General features: G+C 38.4%; 1 protein-coding gene across 5 annotated transcripts in view; it reads right to left on the reverse strand.

The window, feature by feature from the left end:
• pls3 (plastin 3 (T isoform)) overlaps window positions 1–18147 on the reverse strand; it is a 32174-nt gene extending 14027 nt beyond the window's left edge. The window contains exons 1-3 of one of the 5 annotated variants that reach the window (XM_084429991.1): window positions 18030–18147; window positions 7379–7489; window positions 1166–1329 (exon numbers count right to left, since the gene is read on the reverse strand). In XM_084429991.1, coding sequence (XP_084286117.1) covers window positions 1166–1329; window positions 7379–7439 — 225 coding nt within the window. In that variant the 5' untranslated portion in view covers window positions 7440–7489; window positions 18030–18147. Of the gene's footprint in view, window positions 1–1165; window positions 1330–7378; window positions 7490–8794; window positions 8964–10040; window positions 10237–10410; window positions 10528–18029 lie in introns of those variants that run through there. The other 4 variants (XM_084429993.1, XM_084429990.1, XM_084429994.1 and 1 more) reach the window with 4 other exon arrangements.
• Between the last annotated feature and the right edge of the window lie 373 nt (window positions 18148–18520).

The following is an 18520-nucleotide window of genomic DNA, read 5'->3' on the forward strand; positions in this document are numbered from 1 at the left end:
CCTGTATATCAACATTTACTGACTGCAAAAGAGTCTCTGTGATATTCTGGACTGCAGAATTATTCAGCAAGGTCACATTAAATTGATCAAAAATAACAGAGGGACTTTTACATTGTTACAAAAAAATGAACTTATGAACTTTCTATTAATCAAAGAATCCTGAAAACAAGTGATCACATAACTATATATTATAATAATAAGACTCATTATTAATAAATGAGCACCAATAATAATAATAATTGAGCATCAAATCAGCATATTAGAATGATTTCTGAAGGATCATGTGACACTGAAGACTGGAGTAATGATACTAAAAATATACTTTAAATTAAAATATATACAAATTGAAAACTGTTACTTTAAATTGTAATAATATTTCACAATATCTCTGGTTCTACTCTATTACTGATCAATGCAGTCTTGGTGAGTATAAGAAACATAAAAAAATCTTAGTTATTCCAAACTTTTCACTAGTTTGTGGGAATTTCTGGCCTATTTCACAACTCTCCTCAAACAGCCTGCACGGTTTAAGGTATCATGTCAGTAGCACATGGGATGAGATCCACACACAGTAATTATTTCATCATTCTTTTAGTACCACTAATTACTAAAAATGATGAAATGGTGAACAGGCCATCTGGATTCAGCACTGAAACGCTAATCTCAAAGTGCAGTGTATTATCTGGTGTCCATATATGGTGAAAGCTACTGCTGAATATGCAAATCAGGGATTTTAAGCTTTAAATGGCATGTTTTAAAAAAAAAATTGTTGGGTTTCAAATTCCGTTCCAACTAAACAGCATCACATAGCGCTCTTAAACCGTCTAATTTATTAATCACGCAGAAACCTTTTAACTGTAATCATTTAACTCACTCTAAACGATGCACATGTTCATTCATTAAAGTCATGCTTGCACAGTACAATTTTAGAACAGCATATGTGATCACGTAAATGTTTTCTCACGACAATAACATTTGATTTGCAAATGAAGTTTATGGACTGAACAAAGCATTGAATCACGCAACTACTTTTTCTTTTTTTCAAAGCACTACAATGAAAAGTGATGTTTATGTGTAGCAAGTTTTAAGCGTAGTTAGGATGTGTATGTAGATGTTTCGAATTATTTTGGGATATTACGGAACAGAACAGTTCGTAGACACTTACAGACAGGAATTCTTCAAAGCTGATCTTGTTGTCCTTGTCTTTGTCTCCATCTTCCATCAGTTTCTGGATGATCTCTCGGACTTTGTACCCTGGCAGGGGCAGATTGGCCTCTTTGAACAGATCGTGGAGCTCATGGTCACAAATAAAGCCATTGCCATTCAAATCTATGAAGAGAAATGGAAATGATTGGTTTGGTGCAACATCTTGCCTCTTCCCAACAAGCACAAAACATTAACTTAGGTTGCAATTAGTTAACGTTGCAATTCAACAGCGTAAAAATATTAAGAAACTACAACAACATTGGAAAAAAAAAAGAGAGGACATGCAATTGAAATAGTTTGATTAGCCAAAATTATCAACAGCAAACTGCAACTTTGAGAAAACCTGTAAAATTAAATGTTTTGGAAATGTGAAAACATCTCTCGAGTAGGTTTTAAGCAGCCTAAAATGTCAATGTAACATTTCAACACAAAAACAAATAGATCTATACACTTTAATTAAAATCCTAAAATGTAAGGAAAATATTAATTTTATAGAATTTATGCTTAAGACTAAAACATAGTCCACACCAAACATTCTCACTAAGCTTCAAGCAAAGCATTCTGGTATTGTCTTATCCACAAAAGAGACACGCAACATGACAGATACTGGCCAGAACGAGGTCTAGAATTTTTTTTTTTTACTCATAATATAAATATTTAAAATTGAATATAGCCATTTTTATTCTAGTATTATGATCATGTATCTAAATATGTGAATTATAACCATGTATCTGAGTATGTGAGTGTGTAGAGGCCTGTAAGAGACTAGAATGTGTTTGCATATGTTGGAGTCTCTCGCTCTGCCATTAGATATATGATATAAATGGTAAGCTGTGCGTCCCATTAAAGAATATTTGTAGGATGAGCAGGGGCCTCTAATGTAAATAGGTTGAGTCCTTTCGTTCCACTTTTCCAAAAATGGAAGAATTGATAAACAATATTGGTGCAGAGTTTGAAAATGCATAAGATGTATTGACCCCACCTTGGGGGAGAGCTATAGGAACTTAGACTTTATTACAAAGAAATAAAGCCATCTTAAAGCCAACTCCAAGACTTCGAGAGTGATTTTTCACAGAGGTGAAAGAAGCCACTAGAAACGCTACAGTAGATAGGCAGCGCACTGGGTTTGAAACAGAGCTGTTGTGTTATGTGTGTCTAAAAACTAAAACAGAATAAACAACATTAGAAAATAACCATTAAGAATTGTCAGCCACTGGGGTTTTTCTAGTATGTGCATTACAATACCAGGACACGGGCAACAATTTAGGCTCCAATGTTCTGCCCAGTCTACGGGAGAAATCTGATAAACGGAGAAATGCAGTCTGAACCACATTCTCGTCAAGGACCATTAGAAAAAACTCCAAATTCCACAAACTTCAAAACCCAGACTTATAGACCGAAGTCTAAGATCACCAAATCGCAGTATACTCTTTAAAGGGGTCATGAATTGAAAAAACTAATTTTCCTTGATCTTTCGACATATAAGATGTCATTGTACTATAAAAACACCCTGTAAGTTTCAGAACTCAAAACATCCTTGTTAGTCCAAAAACAGCTTTTATTGAATCCAAGCTCAGAAAATGACTCGTATTTTGTCTCATTATGGCGTAATAGTACGACGAAAGACCGCATCAGCAGAAGAAGATCAACGCCTTCTTCTACATCATCACGTCTTTGGCTCCGCCCACTGGTGCATTAGAGAGATGAAACATAGAGGATTCACTGGACTAAAACATTACCTTACAAAGGATCCTAATGCTATGAATGTGGTTATTTATATTCAACTATGTGAATGTCTAAGTAGAGCATTTGTTTGTTTGTTACATTTCACTGTGGATTCTTTGGTACATCAGTCGCATTTCGGCACAGGCTTTAAAAACAGACTTTTACTGTAAGAAATTGACCTGACAGTAATGCCACAACAACTTAATCAAGCCCTGGTCATATCTAGGCTTGATTACTGCAATGCTCTTCTGGCTGGACTTCCATCAAGTGCAACTAAACCTCTACAAATGATTCAGAATGCTGCAGCTCGTCTCGTCTTCAACGAGCCAAAAAGTGCCCACGTCACTCCTCTGTTCATCTCTCTGCACTGGCTACCTCTCGCTGCTCGCATCAAGTTCAAGGCATTGACGTTTGCTTACAGATCTATCACAGGCTCAGCTCCCTCCTACGAGTCTACATCCCTACCAGAAGCCTACGATCGGTCAACGAGCGACGTCTCGTGGATCCATCACAGAGAACCAACAAAATCACTTTCCAGAACATTCTCATTCACAGTTCCATGCTGGTGGAATGATCTCCCGACCCTCATCCGGAGTGCAGAATCCCTGACAACATTCAGAAGACAGCTGAAAACTCATCTCTTCCGTGAGCACTTAACCTTTATAAAAAAAAAAAAAAAAAATTCCTTTTCCTTTAATCCTCCCTTATCAGGCTTATGCTACTCTGAACAATGCCTGAACTTCGTATTTTGAGCACTTTTTGCGTTGTTTTTGCCTCTTCACGATGACTCGCTTAATTTAGTCCTAAATTGTAAGTCGCTTTGGACAGAAGCGTGTATTAATTCTAATGCCAATTATTTCTGATATGTAATAATTCATGTACAGTCAGACGTTATTTGTCTTTAAATTGTTTATTGCTGTTTATGCGTCAGTAAATCAAGCGACTAAATGTTCAACTTCGCATTGTTTCTCTTAGCAGCATGAAAATAATCTGTTATTTAAATTGTGATTAAATTATAATTACATAATAATATACAGAATGCAATCAAAAAACTCGCCCTTTAGCTGTCAATCAAACAGTGCGTGTTTATCAGTGTCTGAGTTCTGGACTCTCGCCAAAACTCCCGTTATAATCAATGATGCTGACTCCACTGCACAACAGCCCCCTACGCATCCTTCAAACCGAGTGATGGCTTTCTTGATTTCCTCTCTGGTTGGCTTGTTACAGTTGATGGGTAAGTCTGAGATCGGGTCGATGATTGGTGGAGCTGGTCTATTCAAGAGACTGCACAACAGATCTCTTATTTACATGGTGTTTACGCTGTTAGTTATGATGAAGACATTCGTGAGAGTGCAGAAATTGAGTTGCAATGACAATATCACTGCATTCATGCGTTCAACAAACATGTCTGTCATCAGCTACAGTGCTCATCGCTGCAACCTTTCATGCCATGAGAGGAGATCTTAATATAATGCTGTAATCAACACTTTTCAAAATGAGCTAATCTCGACAGCTGTAGCCTAATAGAAGAAACGTAGTAAAAGTTTGAAAGAGTTCCTCATGTAATGCTCATTTCATATGCAAAGCTGTTAGCTAATCACAGCAGTGGGCATTTACATTCTCACAGCAGACACACCCCTTCAAACAGAGCGTTAAAGTCAGAGGCTAAAATCAGGGCAGAAAATGGCCTTTTATTTTCTAAATTATGACATTTTTATGTAAAAATCATACTAACATAAGTGCACCACTGGAAGAATAACAAAATGACCCCTTTAATGACTTGCTTTTTGTAAATCTACAGGCATACCATATTAATACTGTACTCATACTCTATGCAATAGTCAAACTCAGGTAGTGGCTGACATTAGTCTTCTAAAACACTTCAACAACTCTACTTCTGAAGCACACAAAGAGATCAAATGGAAATATTTATGTAAGTATATATATAGTTAAATATTTTAGTTAAACTAACCAATCACATTTTTTAGAGACATTGGCTGGGCTGTATTTTTTATATATATTTTTTAACTATTGAAAACACAGCATTTTTATACTATTTTTACTGATTTAACATGTTATTTAAGTGTCATATAAGTATCTTAGTATCTCAGTACAGTACGATAGTGGCAATATTTTTCCATAGTTGAATTCTAATCATATCTAATAATTTCTAAAAATCTCAACTGTACTTGCTTGACCCGTGAGAACAATCATTGTCCTTGTGCGTACATTTGAGCTTCCGTTGACCATATTTCTTGTGCTCTATGTATGTGTGTTGATCAATGTTTATATGTGAATAAAAGCCTAAATTATACCTGTTATTAATCAAATAAAGTGATCATGAATTAAGCCGCTTGATTCTAATGGGTTTACGATCTCTTTATGAACGTTTTGAAGATTCAAAGTTTTGGGTGAATGAACTTTCATTGGAAGGACAAAAATATCTTAGAGATCATTTAAAATATCTTAATTTGTGTTTTGAAGATGAACAAAAGTCTTAAGATGGTGACAGAATTTGTGGGTGAACTAACCAAAGAACCAGCGCTGATGAAAGCCGACGATGTTGTCGAATGTGTTGTCGTGTAAATGAGACAATTGTCTATTTCTGAAGATATATTCGTCATTTAAAAAGGGAAACCGACACTGCAGATACACACACCATAAACAAAGCAGTGTGCTAACCGTTTTGAATATCAGTCCTGCTAAACTCTTTCTTTATTCCACTCCGCTCATGTTAATATTGAAATATTCGCCAAGAACACTCAGGTAAGATGACGTAACATTAGAACAGCCTTCAATCTGTACCGTTTTGACTTCTTTGCTCGCTGTTTTGCTATTATTCTCATGCACTGACTCGTTCACTAAGCTGAACAGCCAATCAGAGTTCCCTCTTTCACCGACGTTGATTCAACATGTCGAATCTGTGTGAAACCGTGCGGAAACAAATTGAGGAAACTTTGTCGGCCGACGCATTAAAAACTGCCCGACCGTCGGCTCGGTGTGTCCCGGGCTTAAAAGAGACTTTTTTAAAAGGTTTAGTTCACCCAAAAATGAAAGTTCTGTCAGTAATTACTCACCCTCAAGTTGTTCCAACCCCGTAATACCTTCGTTCATCTTCGGAACACAAATTAAGATATTTTTTATTAAATCTGAGAGCTGGATCACTCCTCCATAGACTTCTAGGTGACCGAAACTTGCTGGCCCAGAAAATGTATTAAAGAGATCGTTAATATAGTCCAAGTGACTACAGTGGCTCAATCTTAAGTTTATCAAGCGACGAGAATACTTTTTGTGCGCAAAAACAAACAAAAATAACGACTTTATTCCACTATTCATTTCCTTCTCTCTGGGCCTCGAGTTAGTTCACGTAGTGTTTTTGCGCAGCGCGTCTGTGTTGCACGTCACCACGTAGGCTCACTATTGGCCGACGCTGGTCATGTGTGATGCGTGTGACGTACAACACAGATGCGCTGCGCAAAAACACTACGTGAAAAGACTCGAGGCCCAGATAGAAGGAAATGAATAGTGGAATAAAGTCGTTATTTTTGTTGTTTTTTGCGCACAAAAAGTATTCTCGTCGCTTGATATACTTAAGATTGAGCCACTGTAGCCACTTGGACTATATTAACGATCTCTTTAATAACTTTTCTGGGCCAGCAAGTTTCGGTCACCTAGAAGTCTATGGAGGAGTGAGATTTGTGTTCCGAAGATGAACGAAGGTATTACAGGGTTGGAACAACATGAGGGTGAGTAATTACTGACAGAATTTTCATTTTTGGGTGAACTAACCCTTTAAGCTGACACTTTCAGAGTGCAAAATATGGCAAATATTCAGTGCACAGTTATCCTAATGCTAGCAAATAAACTAAACCAATTACTTGTTAATAGATCCAAGTCTTATTCAAATATTTATACAAAAGATTTAATTTGAATAGGACTTGGAACACACACACACACACACACACACACACACACACACACACACACACACGTGACAGTAAACACTTGGTTGGTTTTGGAGACAAAAGTCCATGAGGACAGTTTAAAAGCCAGGCAACAGGTTATGCCAAAAACTTCATGAACTCAAATGAAAAACCCAGATGTTTTTCTGAGCAATAACAATCCAGACTTTAAAGAAACACGCTGCACATGAAGTCAGGGGGAGAGATAACAACGTTACAAAACAATTAGGCCATCACACACACAAAAACAAACATCTAGAGTTTCCTCATCAATGGCATTTAAAACTAGAAGCCAAATGAGACATTTGAAAGTAGATCCTAAATTAGGCTTTGCACAGCGATGTAGGCTAGCTGTTTTCATCCATGCAGAGAAAACAAAGACAAATCACAAGATACGTAAAGGAAAAAGGACACCTTTGCGGTCGGGCGGCATGCCAAGTTGTGATTATAGTAGACAAAACTGGTTGGACAGGAAGAACACTCACCGACTTTCCCGAAGGCCTCCCGCAACTCCTCCAGCTCATCTTTAGATATCTTTCCTGCCATCTCCCCGAAGAACAACCCGAAGCTCTCTCAGTCGAATAAAGTGTGTCCTTCTATGGAGAGAAGACAAAAACTTTATTGTGTGGACTTCCAAATTGTGGTAAATGCACAATGGCGCAAGAGAAACCTGGAAGTGGGATTGTACAGTAAGATGATAAGACATGCAAACGACATGCAAACGTCTATCAAGTATGAAACAAGAGCAGACTATATTTGGGCAAAACTTATGTTCGAGAGGGCGCGTCAAGTCCTTTTGAATGTAACCTGACTGTAATGCAAGCAGTGCAGTCACATGGTTCTTTGCCAAGACAATGATTGAAACACTACTTCATTTATTTAAATGACTAGGCTAGTTTTTGTGTTTAGTCAACTGCAGAGTCGACTGGAAAAAAAACGAGCAAAGAGTCACATATCCAGTTATTGCACATTGAAAAATGGTAGAAAACCAAAAAAAGATCAACTAAAAGAGTCTAATCCACAGCCAAAAGTCAAAGCCTGGACGTGTTTCTTTGGAAGATCAATGTGTTATTTTATCTCTGAGTTATGATAGATGTGTTCAGATCTGAACACCAGATGCAGTCTATACTGAACTGTGCTACAGTCGGTCTGTTTTTGTTTAATTGTGAAAGAGGACCAAACTACCTTCTTAAAAATAAGAACCAATTGAGTTCCCCAAAGAACATTTCAGAGAACAGTTCATAAAAGAGCCCTTTTTCTTAGTGTGAAGATCATTTTATTAATCTAGCCTAATAAGAACACTTTTCTACTATAAAGAACCTTTTATGCATTGCAAAGGTTCCATTGATGTTAAAGGTTCTTTCATGGAACCATCAATGCCAATAAAGAACTTTACATATACGAGTATAGCATAAACCTTATCATCCAAACACACAATAAGCAGTAATACACTAAACACTAAAATTCATTTACTCACCCTCAAGTTGCTCCAAACCTGTATGAGTTTCTCTCTTCTGTTGAACACAAAAGAAGATATTTTAAAGAATGTGGGTAATCAGACAGTTGACGACACCCATTGACTTCCATAGTGTTCAACAGAAGAAAGAAACTCATACAGGTTTGGAACAAAACAAGGCTTAATAAATGATGACAGAATTTCCATTTTTTTTCTATTTTCATCCCTTTAACGGTTCTTTATTGAACCATCAATGCCATTAAAGAACATAAACCTTATCATCCAAACACACAATAAGCAGTAAAACACTAAACACAATACACTAAAACCATGGTAAATATTTGTCCAGGATATAACAATAATTAATATCGTCCATCTGAATGCAGTATTATGGCATTGGCCCAATGTGTCAGTGAGCAGCAATGAACACACTATGTTGACGTACCGTTTGAATCGAGGCCACAACAAAATAAAACCTGTTGAGCAGAGTCCACCCACAGCAGCTGAACCGAGAACAGATGCAGCGTTCCAGCCTCCGTTGCACACGCTGACCTGAGATCTGCTCTTACGGGCAGCGATCACAGCACTGCAGCACTTCAAGCAACCCGAGACACATCTTCCTATTAGCCACTACCTTACAAGCACTCATGATGATTCAGGACACACCCGCAGCGCATGTCAACATCGTCGTCAATCCAGCTCGTGCTTTTTTTCAACCAGTTAGTTATGTCATTAGCGGTGCCAGCTGTCCAACCACACCCCAGTGGGACAGCATAAAGTTAGAGACTTCTAAAAATGCTCTAAAAGGAGTCAATGGCATGCCAATGTTACATAATGGTTAAACTGTTTATTGTTTGAATAACTCTTAAAGACAGCGCTGGACTCAATTTGTCTCAAGGTCTACATTTGATGTCATCTTTCAGCTATTCCGAAGGCCAACACAGAAACTTTGCTGGAATTTTTAAGAAAAACACAAAACACAAACGGGCCAAATCTCCACCCTTGTGGCATCCCTTTCACGGACACAGTACTGTGTGCTACATACCTTTATTGAATCATCAGCTGGAATCAATTCACGCTTTGATAACCTTCATCACAATCCAAGCATAGATCAAGTCTAATTTGACTAAGGTTTGTTTACTTCCCAAATGAGTGAGGAGCAGTTTGACCTCATGGGACTGAGTCATGCACAAATCTAAGCAACCAGAGAATCCTGTCTAGTCACTAGATTTTCAGAGTCTCTGAGGACTGCCAACACTGCACGAGTGATTGAACAAAGTCAAAACCATTATGCAGTGTTAAGTTACAAAGCAAAAGCAAAGGAAAAACAGCCACAGAATTGCTTTCTTGGGGTTTTGATTGAAAAACACAAAGCGGAGCATGTGCTCCACCACACAAAATGGATTTACCAGTCTGACGAGATGCAAAAAAAAAGAAAAGCTTAGTTAACACGACCAGTTACCCAAAAACTGCTTCTTTCGCTCCAAAGCTGCAAACAGAGGCAACAAATGTGGACTCAAACAACAGACGTCTTTCACAGATGTTGTGCTGTTGGCAGAGCAGCTGGGAAAAGAGACAGACAGACAAACAGAGACTGCTTTTCCCCAGTGTATAACGTTAATGAGAGAGTGTGAGATGAACAGGAGAGGAGAAGCAGCAAAAAAAAAAAAAAGAGAAAAAGAGAGACAAACCGTTGGGATGCGTGCAGAGAATGGGTCTGTAGGCAGCAGCGGTCGCAGCAGAAGAGGCAGTGCTCGCTCCACACCCTTCAAGGCTAATCTGAAACACCAGCATTCCTGCCTGCCTCACAAAGACCTAGGCAGCAAGTCATAACACTTCCTGACAGGCTATGGGAGACGCGGTCGGCGTGTCCGTCGGAGAGGGAGGAGGGATCGGTAGGCGAGAAGGAGAGGGGGAGGGGAAAGCGTGCATGCTTTGCTTTTTTTCTTTACTACCAACGTTTCCATCCCAGATGTACAGAGTAATGCAATAAAGTCACGAGAGAGAAAAGGGGCAGGGAAAAGTTCAATGCATCTCTCAAATCCGCATACCGTCACTCACCTTAAAACATCCTGTTGCTTTAAAAAGTCGCTACCGGAGGGGAAAAAAATAACAGTGTGGACAGACATATGCTGAATCACTCCACTGAATCACTTGGAAACACATGCCGAACATGTGATATCTTTGCATGTTCAAGCAGAAAGACTGTTCAAATAAACAGGTTGTGCTTTTATGTTAGTTAAAAAAAAAATCACATACAGTCAGCGCAAAAACTGCTGCCATTTGGCTGCGAAAATAAATAAAACATTTTGTAATATCCTCCCACAGTCTATCAGTGGTAAACTAATTTCAAGGACGGCTGAGCGGGTAACGTAACAAAGACTCATTCATTTGCTAAGGAAACGGGCCACATGATAAATAACAGAACATTCACAGAGACAGACCTTAAATGAGGGCGTGATGACCTCGAAACAAACTCTTACTGTTTCAGTTCAGCATTAAATTCATCAAATTTGGAAGTGCATCATCTTATTTCTCATAGCCTAAAGCACAAGTTGCATGTGGGTTATAAATGGGTCTGGGTTTTAGCGAACTGCTATGCATTTGCCAGGGCCCCCAAGTTAAGATAGCCCACCTCCACATATTTTGTCCCAAGAGCTCCTTTTTTGCCCATTTCATGAAAACATGAGTCTCTATGAAAAGTAAGAGCACAGCTCTCATGACCTGGGACAAGTTGCACGGCAGCAGAAACATACGCTCATTAACATATAACCACTCACATTTACATACCAATGCCTTTTCAGCAGAAACTTGGCCGCACCCTGAGGAAAAAGTGTGAACTATGTTGTATTTCACAATACAAGGTTAGCTAATCATACCAGATCTCATTTACATATAGAGATACCACCTAGGCTTATTGGAAAAACATGCCTTTACATTTTTACAAAACTCCAAAAGCTTATCTATACATATGCAGTTTCCAGCTGAAATGAACAGTAGAGACCGTAAAACACCAACATCTTCTAATCATTTTCACAGGAGCAGATCATTGATAAATAAAGACTTTTTTTAAATGCGATTCATTATAAAATACTATGTTATGGCCTTTTACCACGCGCATGATTGGTAAACTAATACATTTTGATGTTAGCATCACATAACCAGTTCCATATGCATCTTTTCTCCCATAGTAAACTTGCTCGGTAGCTCACCTAGTACAATATTACACACGGGTACGAGTCCCGTGAAACATGAGTCACGACTCAAGATAAAAGAGCTCAGACACTTGTAGAGGCAAGCTAAAATGGCATTGTTGCTTCATTGTCTTGGCTTTTGCTAACACTATCGGTTAGGTTTAGGGTCGGGTTTAGTTTTGAGATCATTAACCTTGCAGTGCCACTCACTCAACACTTAATTTCTGAACTGCCATGATACGTACAACCAACATAAAACATTGCCAGATTCACAGATTAAACTGATCATGCTGGGCATTTCACTCTGAAAGTGTCACAAAACATGGAGGAAGCAATGTTATACCATTTTGCAGAAAATTAAATGTCGTCACATGCATGTTTTCTAACGAGCCTCTATTCTATGTAGATGTGTGTGTAATATTAAGGATTGTTAAAATATTTTATTATGAGACAAGCAAATCATCAGTTGATTTCCGAAAAGCGAAAACATTGTGGTGCAAAACATCCAGACCAGACACAACAACTGCTCAACCAATGGCATGATCCGGGGGCGGGACTATCCGTTTGTCCAACCATAGCCAATGGATGACGCGTTTATAAAACCCTTTTGAAAACAATCGTGACTAACATCATTCAAAAATAAAAGGTTTTACAGGAGCCCTGCTCACATTGCATACATTTCTCGACACAAGTGAAAGGTTCCTTTCATTATGAATGTGTAAATGTGTTGCCAGACCACAGAGGAATTCCTGATTTTGGCATTCCTGAAGCTCAGGTTACAACACAACACAACACCTGTTAAACAAGTCGGATCTTGAAGATCAGGAACATTCAGATTCAAGAGGAAAAATCCCCCTAACAGCTGGAGAACACAGTTGTGTTGGATCCTCAAATTCCACCATTGCAAAACAGCAACTAAGATTATAAAGCTCTCTCATCTCTGTTCTTCTCAACAGTTGCTGAAACTTGCTGGCATTTTGTTGCCAGAGGAAACAATGGTAAAGCAGCAGAACAAAGGTCTACTTCAGTGCAAACTAGGGCTGCGCGATACTGAAGAAAAATGCGATATGCGATAATAATGCGATATAAGATGGCTGCTGGTTTTGTAGCAGGCTATTTGAAGTATTTAAATTCAAAACATTGTAACATTCCTATAACTGGATTGTTTTATTTGTATTTTATTACTTTTATATTGTATATTGTTACTTTGATAAATAAATTATTCATTCTGTGATATACAAATTTGATCCCTGACGTATTTTGTGGATTAGGCTATTAATGCAGATTAGAATAAAATAAAAATTCACAATAGTATTTAAAAAAAAAAATAAAAAAAAATGATTACAGTAATGAAAATAAGGATCACCACAGAAAATAAGAACTACTAATAATTACTAGTAAAAAACATGCATTACAGTAAAAACAAAATAATTTGTGAGGGAAATGTTCTTAACTATCATTAAATCGTCAAAACTCTCACAATTCTTTAAGCAAAATAAATGTTGAAACGGGACATTCTCTCAAAAACATTCAGTACAAGTGGTGGCACAGTAAACCTGACACTTCACGCAAACATGTTCACCCCTAACGGCTTTACGTAACATGAGCTTTTAACCAGTCCCATTCAAAGTGGTCAAATTTACCAACAGAGTGATGTGAAATGTAGCCTACCGTTTCAAAACAACATCATGAAGACATATCAAAGCAATCTGCAGTATATTTAGAGCAATGCCAATGGGATTCAGAGTCACACAACAAATTAGAGGAAGGAATAGCTGATTGTTGATATGACCCCCTCCTAGCATTCAATCGAGGGAGAACTTAAACACTGAAGAAAAGAAAGGAACATGAAGTCCAGCCAAGAAAAGAGCAACGATATTCACAAGATTCAGATTCACAAGGCCGGACATTAGAGGTGAATGCAGGATTGTGTAGTCAGAGCATGTTTAGTCTACAGCCTCCACCGGGTTATCACAGATCATAAAGCATGAATAAACCAGTGAAGTACTACAAAACCACATAAAAAAGACAGACTACCGGTCTGAAATTGCTGTCGTCAAGTCGTCCCAAACATACAACTCTCTTTCTTACTGTATATGGAACACGAAAGGAGATGTTTAGCAGAATGTTCACGTTGCTCTTTTCCATACAATCAATGGCGATCACATCTGTCAAGTTCCAAAAACAACAAAAAGCCTCTTAAAAGTAATGAATTTTTATTTATTTTTTACATCTAGTCTAACTGTAAGTTTGTTCTGTTACACGTAGTTCTCACTGGATCCGTCAGGTTTCGCATTAAAGTCCCCCTGCAGTCAATCATTTTATCCCTTAAAACGAATTTCTGTCAGGACCACTATCGTCAAATACGATTGACAGTTAGCATACAGTTTGGATTGGCGGTATGGTTCTGTTCTGGGCAAGAAATCCCTGCGCGTCCATGCAGTCTAGCATGGATAAGAGCAGCAATAACCCCACTTAGGGTAAACAGAACAGAACCAACATGAATGTATTGCAGATTTCATTAATTCAAGATTTTAAAGTACAACATAATTCGAGAATTTATTCTGATTCAAGGGGAATCTGAATGCCATGCTGACTGGACAGGAGGAGCTGGGGATGGAGGAGGGTAATGAGCTCCTGAGAAACGCGACAGCTGCTGATAATACTGAAGGAGCTTACATATGTATACAGTGATAGGCGTCGTATTCCTATAGGTAGACGTGGATCAGCTGATGCGAGCTTGACTAACGTGACCTGCCAGAACTGACGCTACGCTCGATCTTTAAGAATCAAAATGACATGTTTAAATGCAGCAGCTCGAATTACCTGATCTACTCGCTAAACTGGTTTAATTCAGCCATGTTTGACCCAGAAACTGATCCAGAAAAGAAGAGGAAGAGTGAATCATACAGGCTCGTCTACAAGTCCTTGTCTCAGGATGGTAAAGCGTTTTATGTATCGCTCTCTACAACGTCAGAAACATAACGGTAATTGATATGATTAGCCTTTGGCTTAACTACGTTATCAGACCGCTAATAATGTGTTGCTAATGTTTATAAACGGCAGTGAAGCGCGCTGGTAGGTCACATGATAATGACAACATGGAGAATGCAGAACCAGATTACATTCATACCCATTACCTTTTTAGCGCGTACAAAATACGTGTTCAAAAAAAGTAGCTACTCAAGAGAGTATGCGATTTCAGACGCAGCCAATGTCTTTACAACATGTAAAAATGCATTTTATGCTTCTTTCCAAGTGGAAAAAGGTCTTATTCACTGTAAGAAAAAAAAATGTTGTTGGAAAACAGAAAAGGCACCAGTAATTTTCTGCCAAGTTTACAGACATTTTCTTTTAACCCTAAAACACAACATAGTGCACCGTGCAACTCAAAATACACACGTAAAAAAATCAATACGGAACAAATTCCTTCATATTAACACACAGTGCATCGGTCCCCGTTTTTACAGGCTTTTCTTGGAGCGCTGTTGCATTTCAAGACTCAAAGTTTGGTGGCTTTTATGAGGGGAAAATGTGGCAGAACTGGGGTGGAACCATCTGGACTTCCCGAACAGTCAAAACACTAAGAGGCCAACAGATTTTTTTTTCATTATCATTCAAGACCATTAGTTATACGCCCACTAGAGGAGGCGGAGAGACACAACAGGCCTGAGGAATATTAGTTAGGGAATCAGAGTAGAAGCCAACCTTGAGACACTTCAGTCTGTGGTGTCTTCAATACAGCGCTGAATACTTCCTCTCACGGTCTATCCTGAGAGGCATGGCATATCATTAAAAATAATCAAGATTCATTCAGCACAATAGTCAAATGCTTGGAGGCCATGAGCAAACAGCCTCCCACAGACATTGCTGAGGCATTTTTGTCCTGACATCACTTTAACCAATGGCGTCCAAACCACACGGTTCTCCAGGAACGGCTCTGACCGAGAACATGCTTCAGTGAACCGGCGGCAAGTAACACTTACAGCTGAAGAATGAAGGGTTTGAGAATGCGAGACGGCTCTCGGAGGAAGAATATAACCACAGCATGACAGAAACCAGTATGAACAGTGTTTCGCGGAGGACAAAGCCAGACACACTTAAAGGAATAGCTCACTGAGAGATTCACTTGAAAATTCTGTCATCATTTAGCCTACTCTTCTTTTCTTTCTTGTGTTGAACACAAAGGAAGATGTTTTAAAGAATGTCGGTAACCAGAGAATTTTTGGACCCCATTGACTTCCATAGTAGGAAAAAAAATACTATGGAAGTCAATGGGGTCCAACAACTGTCTGGTTACCGACATTCTTCAAAACATCTTCCTTTGTGTTCAGAAGAAGAAAGAAACTCATACAGGTTTGGAATAACTTGAGGGTGAGTAAATGATGACAGATTTCTTTTATTTTTAAGTGACCTCTTCCTTTAACACAGGCTCTGTAATGATCAGGAATGCAGACAGATTCACCTTCCTGCTTCCTGAACCAATCACAGCTTTGGGAAAGCAATGCAAGATATCTGAGTTCTCAGTCTTTGTTATGGCCTTTTCAAAGGTTGTCTGACGAGCAAAAAAAAAAAAAATTAAAACCACACATTCCTATCTAGCCCAGCAATGCAGGCAGAGAAGTTGCCTCACGTCTGGGGCTTTGCACCACATCAACTCACACTGGCTGCTGAGACATGCTATACAGTTCGCATCCAGTATATCACACAGTTTACTTCAGCAAAGTCTGGAAGTGTGTTCTAATACACAGTAAATGTCCTGCGAAGTGAACATCACAGTGTCTTCCACCAAATGAGATTCCGATCTGAAGGGAGCGCACATGTTCAGTCTAAAGGGCACTGCGAATGGGGAATAAGGGAGCGTCGATACATCACTTCACAGGAAGCGGAGAGAGAAAATTACCCACCAGTCATTGCAAGAAGAAAATATATGCATAAAAATTATTTGACGCTCCAGCGTTTTTAATAAATTTAAAGGGATACTCCACTTTTTTTTGGAAATAGGCTCATTTTACAACTCCCCCAGAGTTAAACAGTTGAGTTTTACCGTTTTCTAATCCATTCAGCCGATCTACGGGTTTGGCGGCATCACTTTTAGCATAGCTTAGCATAGATCATTGAATCGGACAGGACCATTAGCATCTCTCTCAAAAAAATTGCAGTGTATATGAAGAGTTCAGATGCAAAAGCCTCAAGTGCCCCGTGGAATTTTATTCTAGAATGATAATTTTTATCAAGCTTGTATATTTAAGTTCAATAATTTCACTTAAATGGCAATGCAAATTACCTATTAATTGTCAACTTAAATACACAAGCTTTATAAAAATGATCATTCTAGAGGAAAATTTCAGATGGCACTTAGAGGCTTTTGCATCTGAACTCTTCATATAATAAATTATGTATCCATGCACATCATTATTTATTTATTTTATTCATGAGTCCTAATCTTTAAATCAAGATAACTTCCCCTTCTTGCAGCGACATCTCTTCTCTTATCTTTTCTGAAGATGTCACTCACATGAGATCCACCAATAGCAAACCACAGCCATCCAATCATTTACCCACGGACAAAATCAAGCCCCGCCGTACATTTGTTCTTGTTTGAGAAGCCGTTTCACCACGTCACAATAGAAGAGAAAAGACTGTCACAACTTCCATTTCAATGCTGACTTTTAAGAAAGTTTTAAATAAAGTGCATACTGCACAGCACACTGTACATAGGCTATACTGCTTCCTGATATAGCCTATGAACAGCATGCAAAGATAAACATACACTTTTCAAGTGATCTCACAATTTAAAATGCAGTAGTTTAATGAAATAGCTTCAGTCCTGGAGCACATATAAGGACTGCAGTTGACATCATTCATCTCAACAGTCGGGTCTGGTCAAGCACACTGCAGTTTTACATGCATTATTATTATAGGCTACTAAATACTACACTCCAAGTATGAGTAGCATGCTATTCAAAACATAAACAAGTTGGCAAGCGTTCAAGATTTATTAAGAATGTTAGCCTAATTATAGATTTATGAAGCACAAAACAGACTCTGTGTTCAGATCTTTATCGGATGTAAAATATTGCCAAGTAAAATATCGCAAAGGGCGTTTCATCTGAAACGGGTTAATTGAGAAACACGTCAGCTATTTCATCCATTCGTCATCAAATCACAGCTATATTATAACAACAACCATACATGCTTCCGGCTGCACATAAACACTCGCATCACATGATTAACCGTCTCTAAAAACCAAAAAATGAACACAACGTTTCATAGCAGCATATCGAAATGAAAATGTAGACTAATACTTCCTAATGCAGTGATGACATAAAATATATTCAACTTCCAATAAGGCTCGCGAGACTGTTTGTAACTCCATAGTATAAATGAAGATTAAAACATAATGCCTCCGTGTTTGTAAGAAGGAAAATAACATATCTGAAATACAAAAGTGCTTTACATAGTTTAATAAGTTCAATAACTTACTGCGTCCGCCCGTGTGTTTGTTGCCCTGCTGGCGTTTCACGCGAACACACACTCTCACCGTGTCTCACACACAGCGTCTATGCTACAGTACACTACACACACTAGAGTCTGTGCTGACTACATAGACAGCCTTCTGTGGCAGCACAGCCTCACACACACCGCCAGCAGCCTAACTACACACACTTGAACTCGCACACACATGAACTGTCTACCAAACATGACAAGCTGATGCGATTGGGATTTTATCAGGCTATTTTTATTTTTTTATAATAATAATAATAATAGTACTAAAATAAAATAGACTAAACTAAACATGAATCTAAAATTAAAACAGAAAATATAACAAAAAATCTAATTGAAATATATTATCCAGAAATAGTAAACCTCTCAGGACAGTTTAATATAACAGTGGGCTATATCAATGATAACACTGCCATGACATGTCCAGCTCACTAGTCACTACCCGTGTTGCAGTACTATGGTACAGTGAT

The sequence above is a fragment of the Rutilus rutilus genome (genome assembly GCF_951802725.1).
Source record: "Rutilus rutilus genome assembly, chromosome: 14".
Classification (NCBI taxonomy): domain Eukaryota; kingdom Metazoa; phylum Chordata; class Actinopteri; order Cypriniformes; family Leuciscidae; genus Rutilus; species Rutilus rutilus.